Here is a 15,353-nt window from a genome sequence, read left to right on the forward strand (position 1 = left end):
ATAACCATCTTATATTTACGGTGATAGAATCACAGAAACACTACAGTGCAGAAAGAGGCCCTTCAGCCCATCGAGTCTGCACCAACCACAATCCCACCCAGGCCCTACCCGAATCCGTACATATTTTACCCACTAATCCTCTCTAATCTCTGCATCTACGGTCAATTTCTTAGCACGGCCAATCAATCTAACCTGCACATCTTTGGACTGTGGGAGGAAACCGGAGCAAACCCACGCAGACACGAGGAGAATGTGCAAACTCCACACAGACAGTGACCCGAGCCGGGAATCGAACCCAGGTCCCTGGAGCTGTGAGGCAGCAGTGCTAACCCACTGTGCTACCGTGCCGCCCTGTGTCAACTGGGGCTACGTTTACCCGCTCAGGTGGCACAGCGGTTAGCCCTGCTGCCTCGCAATTGATTTGATTTATTGTTGTCACATATATTAACATACAGTGAAAGGTATTGTTTCTTGTACGCTACACAGACAAAACATACCGTTCATAGAGAAAGAAAGGAGAGAGTGCAGAATGTAGTGTTACAGTCATAGCTAGGGTGTAGAGAAAGATCAACTTAACGCAAGCTAAGTGAAAAGTCTGATGCGAATCTTTCATAGAATCCCACCAGTGCAGCAGGAGGCCATTCAGCCCATTGAAATCCACTCCGACCTACTATCCCACCCAGGCCTTATCCTCATAACCTCACACATTTCTCCTGCTAATCCCCTAACACTGAGGGGCAATTTAGCATGGCCAATCCACCTAACCCGCACATCTTTGGAGGAAACCAGAGCACCCAGGAGGGAACCCACACAGACACGGGGAGAATGTGCAAACTCCACATAGACAGTGACCCGAGGCTGGAATCGAACCCAGGTCCCTGGCACTGAGAGGCCGCAGTGCTAACCACTGTGCCACCATGCTGATTATTATCCATCCACAAGTACAAACGTCCTCTCTACACCCAAATACTTCAGAGACTCCGAGATTGCTGTTCAATAAACCCTCAACCTCGTCCCCCACTCTGATCCGAGAGAAAAGCCCCCTCAGCTGGTTCAATCTCTCCTGGTTATTAGATCCTCATTATAATGCAAAATTTAATGATTTTTTTTTGAAAGGTTTTATTTTATTTATGAATGTCATGAGTAGACTTACATTAACACCAAGTTCACCAGGCTGATACCGGAGATGAGGGGGTTAGCCTATGAGGAGAGGTTGAAAAGACTGGGTCTGTACTCGTTGGAGTTTAGAAGGCTGAGGGGGGATCTTATAGAGACTTACAAGATAATGAAGGGGATGGATAGGGTAGAGATAGAGAGATTCTTCCCGCTTAGAAAGGACAGCAGAACTAGAGGGCACAGCCTCAAGATAAAGGGGGGGCGGTTTAGAACGGAGTTGAGGAGGAACTTCTTCACTCAAAGGGTGGTGAATCTCTGGAATTCTCTGCCCGTTGAAGTGGTGGAGGCTACCTCGCTGAATATATTTAAGTCACGGGTAGATAGGTTTCTGATAGACAAGGGAATTAAGGGTTATGGGAAGAAAGCAGGAAAGTGGAACTGATCCACTTCAGATCAGCCATGATCTCATTGAATGGCGGGGCAGGCTCGAAGGGCTAGATGGCCGACTCCTGCTCCCATTTCTTATGTTCTTATTAACACTGCAATGAAGTTACTGTGAAAATCCCCTAGTCGCCACACTCTGTTCGGGTCAATACATCTAACCAGCACGTCTTTCGTACTGTGGGGAATAAAAACCGGAGCACCCGGAGGAAACCCGCACAGACATGGGGAGACTCCGCACAGGCAGTGACCCCAAGACTGGAATTGAACCCGGGTCCCTAGCGCTGTGAGGCAGCACTGTGCTGGCCCAGTATTGATATCTGCACAGACTGGACAGAATCTTTAGCATAAAGGGTGAAGAGATGGGATATGTGTGATGGGGTTGATAATGCGGTCAGTCAGTCATGTGTTAGACTTTTCAGAGAGGGGGGGTGGTTGGAATCACGCCCAATAGCAACATGTCTACTCTGAAAGCTGTTTAGAAATCGCACTAAGTGCTCAGCAGAATATGTCCACCGTCTGTCTGAGAACCAGACCCAGAACACAAGACAGAAGGACCCCCTCACGGAACGAGACCTGGTTTGAAAAGTTCACTATATTAGATTGTCACAGTTTTTGTATCTGACAGCCCAGTTATTGAGGGAGCAAAGGTCTGGCATTTAAAATAACCCCCGGATTTTCCAGGCACTGCCACTGAGGAGGTAAACACAGTAAAAAGTCTGACAACACCAGGTTTAAGTCCAACCGATTTATTTGATAGTAAACTCACAAGCTTTCGAGGTTTCCCTCTTTGTCAGGTGAATGGAGAGTTCTGGCCTCAGACAGAGCATATAAAGCACAGACAGTTTACAGATTACTGATTAGAATGTGAATCTTTACACCTAATCCGCTGTTCAAGTCTTAAAGTGGCCAACAACGTGAGTGGAAGGAGCACTGATCGCAGGTTAAAGAGATGTGTATTGTCTCCAGACAGTACAGTAAGTGAGGTTTTGCAAACCCAGGCATGTCGCACTGTCTGTAACCTCCGTGACTTACCTGGGTTTGCAATACCTCACTTACTGTCCTGTCTGGAGACAATACACATCTCTTTAACCTGGGCTTAATGCTCCTTCCACTCACATTGTTGGCCACTTTAAGACTTGAACAGCAGGTTAGGTGTAAAGATTCGCATTCTAATCAGTAATCTGTAAACTGTCTGTGCTGTTATATGCTCTGTCTGAGGCCAGAACTCTCCATTCACCTGACGAAGGGACAAACCCCGAAAGCTTGTGAGTTTACTATCAAATAAATCGGTTGGACTTAAACCTGGTGTTGTCAGACTTTTTACTGTGTTTACCCCAGTCCAACGCTGGCAGATCCACATCATGACTGAGGACGTAGCCATCGAGGCAATTTTGGTTTATTTTGATGGAAAATTGAACTGTGGAGTCAAACTATGATTTCACCCTCAAGCCCAGCCCTAGTAATCTCAGTTGGAGGCCTATCAGTACAAGGGATTTAAATCTGGGCACAGGGATTGGGTAGGGTTGCCAACTCTCACTGGTGTATTATTAGAATGTTCGCTACATGATCTCTTACCTCATCTTGTCAAATTGTCTTAAAAGTGTTTAAAGAAGGAACGTGTACTTTTTACTCAGTGCGATCGTTCTCCTTCGTAGCTAGCACGCCCAGTGGAATAATCTTTAGTTCATGGAGGACAACCCTGGAGCATTGGTAACCATCTCAGAAGTGGACTTAGTATCTGTCCACCGTTCAGTTCCGTCATCCCCTATCACTCAGCTTTCCTCAATATTCAGTTTGAACAACACAGACACAAAGGCTTCTGTTACGCTTCTCCACAGATTCTCTGCAGTGAAGGAGGAGTCCATTTGGTTGATTGAGTCTCCACCGACTCCATGAGATAGCAATCCACCCAGGTCCACCCCATCCCCATGCATTTACCATGGCCAATCCACCTGAGCTACACATCTTTGTAAATGAAGGGGCAATTTAGCATGGCCAATCCACCTGAGCTACACATCTTTGTAAATGAAGGGGCAATTTAGCATGGCCAATCCACCTGACCTACACATCTTTGGAAATGAAGGGGCAATTTAGCATGGCCAATCCACCTAACCTACACATCTTTGGACACTAAGGGGCAATTTACCAAGGCCAATCCACCTAACTTGCACGTCTTTGGACACTAAGGGACAATTTAGTATAATCAATCCATGAAACCTACACATCGTGGTGGCTCAGTGGTTAGCACTGCTGCCTCACTGCACCAGGGACCTGGGTTCTATTCCTGACTTGGGCCACTGTCTGTATGGAGTGCTGCACGTTCTCCCCATGTCTGCGTGGGTTTCCTCCGGGCGTTCTGGTTTCCTCCCACAATCCGAAAGACATGCTGGTCAGATGCATTGACTGTGCTAAATTCTCCCTCAGTGTACCCGAACAGGCGCCGGAGTGTGGTGACTGGGGGATTTTCATTGCAGTGTTAATGTAAACCTACTTGGAAACATGAATAAATAAACTTTAAATTTGGACTGTGGGAGGAAACTGGAGCACCCGGAGGAAACCCACACAGACATGGGGAGAATGTGTAGACTCCACACAGACAATGGCCGGAATTGAACTCGGGTCCTTGGCGCTGTGAGGCAGCAGTGTTAACCACCATGCCACCTCTCCTATCCTGCTTCCCGTCCAACTTATACTGAGAGCATATCCCGGTTCCAACATACTTTCGTTCCCACAGCGACAGAGATGGACACATTTGGGAACTGTTTACAGATAAGTGAAGGCTGATTCTCAAAACTCTGCCAAGGTGATGGGAAGGTTCATTTCAGAAGCATCTATTTGGGGAATAACAGAGGGGGTTCTGGAAACAGAATGGAAGAGTTAGCCAGCTATGTGCCCAGGAACCGGGGTGAGGGGCAGGAGGTCGCCTGCTACAACTTGGCAGCTGTTAACATCAAGCCCAGTCTTAACTTTATTTAAAAACTGAGAATCTCACAACCAATGTTTCATGTTAAACTGACAAACCCTCAAGCAAATCCTATCAGGTTGCCAGGGGAAACAGGATCCAAACATTAACCAAACAACCGACAACCTTGAGACATTTCCAGGTGGTTCCACGCTGGCAGTACAGATATAACAGCTGGAAATCATTTTCAAACTCACTGGCACGGTGGCACAGTGGGTTAGCGCTGCTGCCTCACAGCGCCAGGGACCCGGGTTCGAATCCCGTGCTCGGGTCACTGTCTGTGAGGAGTCTGCACATTCTCCCCGTGTCTGCGTGGGTTTCCTCCGGGTGCTCTGGTTTCCTCCCACAGTCCAAAGATGTGCGGGTTAGGTGGATTGGCCAGGCTAAATTGCCCCTTAGTGTCCCAAGATGTGCAGGCCCGGTGGGTTAGCAAGTAAAATGTGTGGGGATAGGGCAGGGTGTGGACCTGGGAAAGGTGCTCTGTTGGATAGTCTATCCCAACTTGATGGGCCAATGGACCCCTTCTGCACTGTAGAGATTCTATGATTTTATTCAACAAAGCGAAGGAGATTGTCATCGACTTCAGGAAGTATACTGGAGGACATGCCCCCCATCTACATCAACGGGGACAAAGTAGAAACGGTTGAAAGTTTTAGGTGCCATGATCACCAACAACCTATCCTGGTCCCCCCATGCCGACACTATACTTAAGACAGCCCATCAACACCAACTTTCTCAGAAGACTAAGGAAATTTGGCATGTCAACTATGACTCTCACCAACTTTTACAGATGCACCATAGAAAGCATTCTTTCTGGTCGTATCACAGCTTGGTATGGGCTCCTGCTCTGCCCAAGACCTCTACAAAAGGTCACAAGTGTAGCCCAATCCATCACACAAACCAGCCTTCCATCCATTGACTCTGCCTACTCTTCCTGCCGCCTTGGAAGAACAGGCAGAACAATTAAGGATCCAACTCGCCCCGGACATTCTCTCTTCCACCTTCTTCCATTGGGAGAAAGATACAAAACTCTTGAGGTCACGTACCAACCGACTCAAGAACAGCTTCTTCCCTACTGCCGTCAGACTTTTGAGTGGACCTACCCCGCACTAAGTTGATCTTTCTCTACACCCTAGACACTACACTCTCTCCTTTCCTGCTCTATGAACAGTATGCCTTGTCTGTGTAGCACAGAAGAAACAATACTCTTCAATATGTCCCAAAATCGGGACAATAATAAATCAAATATGATTCTATTTAAACCCCAGCTGGAGTTCTGTGTACAGTTCTAGACGCCACACTGTAGGAAGGATATGAACACACTGGAGAGAGGTTTAAGAACATAAGAAATAGGAGCAGGAGTAGGCCATCCAGCCCTTCGAGCCTGCCCCGCCATTCAATAAGATCATGGCTGATCTGTCGTGGCTCAGTTCCACTTTCCCGCCCTCTCCCCATAACCCTTAATCCCCTCTCTTATCAAAAACCCATCAACCCACGTCTTAAAAATATTTAGCGAGGTAGCCTCCACCACTTCAACGGGCAGAGAATTCCAGAGATTCACCACCCTTTGAGTGAAGAAGTTCTTCCTCAACTCCGTTCTAAACCGCCCCCCCTTTATCTTGAGGCTGTGCCCCCTAGTCCTACTGTCTTTTTTGAGCGGGAAGAGTCTTTCCACCTCTATCCTATCCATCCCATTCATCATCTTATACGTCTCAATGAGATCTCCCCTCATTCTTCTAAACTCTAACGAGTACAAGCCCAGTTTATTCAGCCTCTCCTCATAGCTCAACTCCCTCAACTCCGGTATCAGCCTAGTAAACCTCCTCTGCACTCCCTCCAAGGCCAAAATATCTTTGCGCAGGTGCGGCGCCCAAAACTGCACACAGTACTCCAGCTGCGGCCTCACCAATGCCCTGTACAGCTGCAGCAAGACCTCCCTACTTTTATATTCAATCCCCCTCGCTATGAAGGCCAGCATCCCATTCGCCTTCCTGACCACCTGCTGCACCTGCAGGCTGGGTTTTTGCGACTCATGCACAAGGACAAGTTTACTCGAGTAGTTCCAGGGATAGTTATGAGGAAAGAATGGAGAGGGCGGTGAGGGTCTGGAATGCGCTGCCTGGGAGGGTGGTGGAGGCGGGTTGCCTCACATCCTTTAAAAAGTACTTGGATGAACACTTACGCATCAAAACATCCAGGGCTCTGGACCAAATGCTGGTAAATGGGATCAGGTGTGGGGGAGGGTCAGGTATTTCTCGTGTGTCGGCGCAGACTCGATGGGCCGAATGGCCTCTCCTGGGCTGCGATCCTATTCTCTTTGGAGAGAAGGCGGCTAAGAGGAGATTTGATCGAGACGTTCAAAAGCGTGAGGGGGCTGGACAGAGAGGGAGACTCTGCTCCCCCTCGCAAAAGGATCGAGGGCGAGGTGGGGGGCACAGATTTAAAGCGATTTACGGAACCAAATGTGACACGAGAAAAAAAAATCTTCACCCAGCGAGTGGTCTGAAACGTTCTGCCTTGAGGTGTGGGTGGAGGTAGCTTCAATCGAGGCATTCAAGAGAGTGTTAGAGTGATTATTGGAATAGAAATAATGTTTGGGGGGTATGGGACGGGGGTGCAGGGGAATGGCACCAAGTCACGATGCTCATTTGGACAAGACAGTGCAGACACAATGAACCAAATGGCCTCCTGCTGCACCGCACCAATTCTGTAACTTCAGGGTAATACCGAGGGAGTGCTGCGTCGATAATCCTCAACTCCACATTCCTGTCTCATCCCCTCGATTCCCTGACTGATTAAATATCTGTCTGTCTCAGCCTTGAACCTACGTAACCCAGCCTCTACAACCCTCTGCGGGCAAGAATTCCACAGATTCACTCCCCTCAGAGAAGAAATTCCTCCTCAGGGGTGGCACAGTGGGTTAGCACTGCTGCTTCACAGCTCCAGGGTCCTTGGGTTCGATTCCCCGGCTCGGGTCACTGCCTGTGTGGAGTATGCACATTCTCCTCGTGTCTGCGTGGGTTTCCTCCGGGTGCTCCGGTTTCCTCCCACAGTCCAAAGATGTGCGGGTTAGGTTGATTGGCCGTGCTAAGAAATTGTCCCTTAGTGTCCAGGGATGCATGGATTAGTGGGGATAATATATGGGGGTCGGGACTGGGTGGGATTGTGTTCGGTGCAGACTCGATGGGCTGAAGGGCCTCTTCCTGCACTGTAGGGATCTCTGATCTCTGTCTTAAATGGGGGAGCCCCTTATTCTGAGATTGTGCCCTCTGAACCCACAGGGGGAAACAACATCTCAGCAACGATGCTGGCAAACCCCCTGAGAATCCAGTATATCTCAATAATTATTCATTCCGCTCATACTTCTAAACTCCAATGAGTACAGGCCCAACCTACTCACCCTCTCCTCATAAGAAAATCCCTCCATACCCGGGATCAATCGAGTGAATCTTCTCTGGAAGATTCCAATGCCCGTACACCTTTCCTTAGCTGAAATCACCACCCTTGGAGATGTATCACCAAATTCAATTAAAATGTGGGTATGACCTACTCCTCAAGCCATGCTGACACTGATCAGCTGTCCAAGTGCTTCATATGCAGTGTAACGTGATTCCAAAGTTGTTTCGAGATAATCTAATCCTGTTAAAGTAAGAAGGTACAAACCACACTACAAAAATCTTACTGAAAGTCCCAGAACATCATTCGCTGCTCTCTCTCTACCCCCTGTTGAGAGGGAGAGAGAGCAGTGGTGATTTAACCTGAGGGTCACCCCACTTCAGGCGAGGGGCAAGGTCGAGAAGCAGAGGGAGAACCTCAGCCAGTACGGGAATTGAACCCACACTGTTGGTGTCGCTCTGACTCACGAGCCAGCCATCCCAGCCAAACCAGCCCCATTCTACGCAGCAGAAGAAATGTTATCCAGAGTGTGGTTAGAATCTGGAACCCACTGCCACACAGTATGGTTGAAGTTGAGTCTCTCTCCTCTTGGCGGAGGGCTCACGTAGAAAATAGGAGCAAGATGAGGAGGCTCCAAGGGATGAAGGAGTATAATATCAAGGGTAAGACTCTTAGCAGTGTAGAGGATCAGGAGGACCTTGGGGTCCGGGTCCATAGGACTCTTAAATCGGCCTCGCAGGATGTGGTCAAGAAGGCGTATGGTGCACTGGCCTTCATTAATCGAGGGATTTGGCCCTTCGAGATTGCTCCGTCATTCATTATATCATCATCCAATTCAATAGCCTGATTTCGCCTTCCTCCCTTTGATCGCCTTCACCCCAAGTGCGATATCTAACTGTTTCTTGAAAACATTCAGTGTTTTGACCTCAACTCCTTTCTGTGGTAGAGAATTCCACAGGCTCTCTAGGGGAAGAAATGTCTCCTTATGGAATCCCGCAGTGCAGATCGAGACCATTCAGCCCATCGCGTCTGCACAGACTACAATCCCACCCAGGCCCTATCCCCATAACCCCAAGCATAAGAACATAAGAAATAGGAGCAGGAGTAGGCCATCTAACCCTTCGAGCCTGCCCCGCCATTCAATAAGATCATGGCTGATCTGAAGTGGATCAGTTCCACATTCCCGCCCTCTCCCCATAACCCTTAATCCCCTTGCCTATCAAAAACCCATCAACCCGCGTCTTAAAAATATTCAGCGAGGCAGCCTCCACCACCTCAACGGGCAGAGAATTCCAGAGATTCACCACCCTTTGAGTGAAGAAGTTCCTCCTCAACTCCGTTCTAAACCGCCCCCCCCTTTATCTTGAGGCTGTTCCCTCTAGTCCTACTGTCTTTTTTGAGCGGGAAGAGTCTCTCCACCTCTATCCTACCCATCTCATTCATCATCTTATACGTCTCAATGAGATCTCCCCTCATTCTTCTAAACTCTAACGAGTACAAGCCTAGTTTATTCAGCCTCTCCTCATAGTTCAACCCCCTCAACTCCGGAATCAGCCTAGTAAACCTCCTCCTCTGCACTCCCTCCAAGGGCAAAGGCCCTAGCTAATCTCCCTGATACTCCGGGACAATTTAGCATGGCCAACCCTCCTAATTCACACAGCTTTGGATTGTAGGAGGAATCTGGAGCACCCAGAGGAAACCCACGCAGACACGGGGAGAGTGTGCAAACTCTACCCAGACAGTGACCCAGGGAATCAAACCCAGGTCCCTGGCACTGTGAGACAGCAATGCTAACCACTGTGCCACCGTGCCACCCTCATCTCAGTCCGAAAAGGTTTACCCTGTATCCTTAGACTATGCGTCCTGGTTCTGGACATCCCCACCATCAGGAACATCCTTTCTGCCTCTCTACCCTTTTAAATCCTGTTAGCCTTTTAAGAGTTTAATTGGCCTGAGCTCCAGTGAATATAATCCTAAACAACGCATACATCGGTCCTACCATCCCAGGAATCAGAGAATCATAGAACCCTACAGTGTAGAAAGAGGCCCTTCAGCCCATCGAGTCTGCACCGACCACAATCCCACCCAGGCCCTACCCCCATATCCCTACATATTAAACCCACTAATCCCTCTAACCTACACATTTCAGGACACTAAGGGACAATTTCTTAGCATGGCCAATCAACCTAACCCGCACATCTTTGGGCTGTGGGAGGAAACCACAGCATCTGGAGGAAACCCACGCAGACACGGGGGGAATGTACAAACTCTACACAGACCCGAGCCAGGAATCGAACCCAGCTCCCTGGAGCTGTGAAGCAGCAGTGCTAACCCACTGTGCTACCGTGCCGCCCAGACTGGTAAACCTTCACTGCACTCTTTCTACAATAGGCCACCTAATAGGTCACAAAATTCTGGCAGGTTTCGATAGCACGGATACAGACAGAATGTTTCCTGGGGAAGAGCTTAACTATAGACCATTAATCACCACCTCGAAACCCAACAGGATTCAGATGAAATGTCCTTACCCAAAGAGTGATGAGAGTGTGGAGGGCACTAACACAGGGAGTGGTTCCAGTGAATAATATAGGGGCAGTTAAAGGAAGGATAGACAAGTATATAAGGGAGAACGCAATAGATGGTTCTGATGATAAATTTACTTCAGACAGAGTAGGAAGGGGCTCAAGTGGGGTATAAAGACTGGCAAGACTGGGTGGTAGTCACGTCTGTCTCGTTAGCTAGTGGCGTTGACTACCAAATAAACCTGTTGGACTTTAACCTGGTGTTGTGAGACGTCTTACTGTGTTCAAGGCTGGGGAGGCCAAATGCTGTGCTGCACATCCTGTCTAATTCTACGTAGATATTTAAATAATCTTGCTACGGGGAGTAGCCCCCTTACACATGCAAGCTTAAACGGCCTTTATGCAGAAATAAAACAAAAGTTGTGCCTTTGGTTTTAAGCAACGCTCAGTAATGGCCTGAGGAGATAGAATGAGGTGTAGCAGGTCATTCCGTTCTATATTCTAAGAGGAATATTTCACACAAGCTCTGCAGTTCCTTGATGAATCTATAACACTGTAACTTGAACACAACGGGCAGTGTGCGGCTGTAGATGTAGTGAAAGTCTTTTACCTGCTGATCAGATGCCAGGTTCATCTTATATGGATGTTGTTTTCCTTCCTCCTTAGATAGAGGGGACCAAATTTTGGACTCAGACCTAGCAGAAAGTAAGTACACAGGAACAAGACTTGGGTTAATCATTCTATTTGACAAATTCCGCCCCCCCCCGACCAAACGTCTCCATTTCTCCTGGCCTGACCTGTCTAGTTGGACCAATGAGTGGCACAGGCTTGGAGGGCCGAGGGGCCTGTTTCCTGTGCTCTACTGTTCTCTGTCACTCAGGGTGGATTATTTAACCAGCTACCCGAAGATCGCCCTACGTGGCTGAGTATCAAATCCTATGTCTGATTTCATTTTATTTACCAAATTTATTTATTAAAACGGATTTATTAGTGTCACAAACAGGCCTACATTAACACTGCAATGAAGTTAGTGTGAACATAGAACCCTACAGTGCAGAAAGAGGCCCCTCGGCCCATTGAGTCTGCACCGACCACAATCCCACCCAGGCCCTACCCCCATATCCCTACATATTATACCCACTAATCCCTCTAACCTACACATCCCTGGATACTAAGGGGCAATTTCTTAGCATGGCCAATCAACCTAACCCACACATCTTTGGACTGTGAGAGGAAACCCACGCAGACACAAGGAGAATGTGCGAACTCCACACAGACAGTGACCCGAATCGGGAATCGAACCCAGGACCCTGGAGCTGTGAGGCAGCAGTGCTAACCCACTGTGCTACCACGCCGCCTAGTGTAAAAATCCCCTAGTGGGCACACTCCGGCGCCTGTTCGAGTACACTGAGGGAGAATTTAGCATAGCCAAAGCACCTAACCAGCACGTCTTTCAGACTGTGGGAGGAAACCAGAGTACCCGGAGGAAACTCACGCAGACACAGGGAGAATGTGCAGACTCCACACAGACAGTGACCCGAGCCAGGAATCGAACCTGGGTCCCTGACGCTGTGAGGCAGCAGCGCTAACCACTGTGTTGTGAAGGACCTCGGGTCCAAACAGTCAGGAAGCCTGGTTGCAAAACCTGCTTTTCAAAATCCTGCCTCCGTATGCAATGGCCAAAACTTAAATGGGGTGATGGGTGGGTGGGAGGAGGAGCTCCCAGTCCCAGACTGATGACCATGAAACCATTGTTGACGGTTGGAAAATTCATCTGGTTCATTAGAGAAGGAAATCTGCCGTCCTTACCTGCTCTCCAGAGCCACTGTGACGTGGTGGTCTCTCAACTGTCCTCGGGCAACGAGAGATGGCCAATAAATGCTGTAAGAAGTCTCACAACACCAGGTTAAAGGTTTATTTGTAGCAAATGCCACTAGCTTTCAGAACTGGCTGTTCCTAAATCCCCAACTCTGAAAGCTAGCGGTGTTTGCTACCAAATAAACCTGTTGGACTTTAACCTGGTGTTGTAAGACTTCTTACTGTGTTTACCCCAGTCCAACGCCGGCATCTCCACATCAATAAATGCTGGCCAGCCAGCAATGAAATGCCCTACAAATGAATTTTTAAAAAGCCCCACACACGTGGAAGCAGTGGAAGGGGCATATCTGCACCTAAGGTGCCACCCTTCAACAAGTTGAAACCCACATACCCACCCTATGAATCCTTGGGACATGTAGGGAGGCCGTGTGATGGAGGGGTCAGGTTGACAATGCACAGCATTGGGTCGCTCCATCCAGACCATAGATGTCTCGTGTTGTCCGGGAGCTTTTCCTCGGAAGATACGAACGTTGCTTTCACCAAAAGCGGGTTGGCAAGTTCTTTAACCTCGTCGCCACCGAGGCTAAAGGTTTCTCACCGGCAGAGGCCGTTTTCCGTTGGTGGGATCTTCCTCTCCCACTGGTATAAGGCGATGGTGTAAGGTACAGCTCACCTGCCCCACCTCCAGTGCAGTGGGGGGGGGTCACTGTTGGCAAGACCGGAAGATTCCACCAGCAGCAAAGGGGTGGAAAATCCCGCCTTAAGACTGTTTTGGTGACTTTAATTTGGAGATCGAAGCCAACTTCATATTGATCAGGACAAGTCGGCTGAAATTTCACCCTCCCATCCACCAGGGGGGGATCGGAGCGGGCGACAGGCAGACCACGAGAAGATCCGCTGACCTCGGGCTGGACTTTACTGTCTCAGAATGAGGGAGGCCGTAAAAACCCGTCAACTTAGAGAAGCGTTGGCAACCTCCGCCGGATTCTGTCCCCTGTTCGGAGGGTTTTGACTTTTATTTGCAGCGTTCACAGATAGTTTGGGTTGATATCCCTTCACTTGGCACATAATAGTCATACTTGTACAATGATTACATTCCTTACTCTGGAGAGCTGCGGGTGCCAAAGTGGCTAAGAACAAACTCCAATTCCAATTGCGCAAGGATGTTACTTTTTTGCCAGTTTTAGAATCTGCCAGTCACAAAACAAACGGACTTTGTAGTAACTTGCCTTCCCACGGAATTGTACTCGATCGTGACTCTGTTTGTGTCCAAGAACTTCTCTTGCAGTTCCCTTCAGCCTAGAGAGTAATAACAGGCCCAAAAGCCCTTTACAGCCACTTTGGCACTCCTGAAGACTAATTCGAGTTGATTTATGAGTGTCACAAGTGGGCTTACATTAACACTGCAATGAAGTTACTGCGAAGATCCCCTAGCCACCACACTGCGGCACCTCTTTGGGTACACTCAGGGAGAATTTAGCACGGCCAATCCACCGAACCAGCACGTCTTTCGGACTGTGGGGGAAAGCTGGAGGAAACCCACACAGAACGTGCCAGATTTTCTGATGACCAGAGGTCAAGGGAGCGGAAAGTGAAGAGTCAACTGAGGAATTTTGGAGACGAGAACTAAATGCCATCGTTCGAAAGCCAGAGTTGAGTTGAGTGGGAAGGAGAAAAGAAATCTAGGGACTAGGATGCATTCTAAACCCTCCAGACTGCTTTGAAATGGAAACTATTTTCAACTAGAAGTGTAAAATGTACACTTAAAGACTTTCTCACCATAAATCATAATGAGTGCACTGTGTTTAGCAAATAGTGGATAATCCCTTCAAACAATTCCATTACAGGAATATTCTGACACAGAAAGCAACATTTAGACCCTGTCTTCTCTGTTTTTTGTGTGTCGCAGTGAGTTTTTTGATTAGAGTACTGTAAACTAACATATCAACAGGTGAATTTAGAGTAGTGTGTACAGTTTTGGTCACCGAGTTACAGGAAGGATATAAATAAGATTGAAAGAGTGCAGAGAAGGATGTTGCCGGGGCTTGAGAAGAGAGATTGAATAGGTTAGGACTTTATTCCCTGGAGCGTAGAGGGGAGATTTGATAGAGGTGTATAAGATGAGATTGGTATAGATAGAGTGAATGCAAGCAGGCTTTTTCCACTGAGGCTAGGGGAGAAAAAAAACCAGGGGGCATGGGTTAAAGGAGAAAAGTTTAAAGGGAATACTTGGGGGGGGTTCTTCACGCAGAGAGTGGTGGGAGTGTGGAATGAGCTGCCGGATAAATGCGGGGTCACTTTTAACATTTAAGAAAATCTTGGACGGGTTCATGGATGAGAGGGGGGTGGAGGGATTTGGTCCAAATGCAGGTCAGTGGGACGAGGCAAAAAATGGTTCAGCACAGACAAGAAGGGCCAAAAGGCCTGTTTCTGAGCTGAGATTTTCTATGAATTCTATGACTCTATGTTAGAGCTTCCAGTCAGCATCCTCTCTGACAATCTACGTACGGTATTATGGTCTCTTTACCGAAGGAAAGTGGTAAGTGCATTAGGAGCAGTTCAGAGAAGGTTCACCAGATTAATACCTGGAACGGATGGGTTGTCTCATGAGGAAAGGTTGGACAGGCTGAGGTTCATATCCACTGGAGTTTAGAAGAACAAGAGGTGAGTGAAACCTTTAGGATCCTGTGGGGTATTGACAGGACAGATATGAAGAGGATGTTTCCTCTTGTGGGAAGAATTAGGGATGGCTGTTTAAAAATAAGGGATCGCCCATTTAAGACAGACACAAGGAGAATATTTTTTCTCTCAGAGGGTGGTGAGTCTCTTGAACTCCCTTCTAATGACAGTAGAAGCAGAGTCTTTGAACATTTATAAGGCAGAGCTGGAGAAATTCTTCACAAGCTTTAATCGGGGGGTTGGCAGGAATGTGGGATTGAGGCTACAATCAAATCAGCCATGATCTTATTGAATGGTGGAATGGGCTTGACGGGCTGAATGGCCTACTCTTGCTCCTAATTTGCATGTGCACATGGGACAGAGTTTTAGAGCCCAGGCAGCTGCATGTATAGAATCCGAGAATCCCTAAAGTGCAG

The 15,353-nt window shown here is 48.1% G+C and overlaps 1 protein-coding gene across 1 annotated transcript in view; it reads right to left on the reverse strand.

The window, feature by feature from the left end:
• LOC145360476 (PDZ and LIM domain protein 1-like) overlaps window positions 1–15,353 on the reverse strand; it is a 114,806-nt gene that overhangs the window by 38,742 nt on the left and 60,711 nt on the right. The window contains 1 exon segment of the mRNA XM_080215697.1: window positions 11,051–11,135. Within this exon segment, the coding sequence (XP_080071823.1) occupies window positions 11,051–11,135 (85 nt within the window).

The sequence above is a fragment of the Carcharhinus amblyrhynchos genome, chromosome 31 (genome assembly GCF_965287045.1).
Source record: "Carcharhinus amblyrhynchos chromosome 31, sCarAmb.v2.hapA, whole genome shotgun sequence".
NCBI lineage: Eukaryota > Metazoa > Chordata > Chondrichthyes > Carcharhiniformes > Carcharhinidae > Carcharhinus > Carcharhinus amblyrhynchos.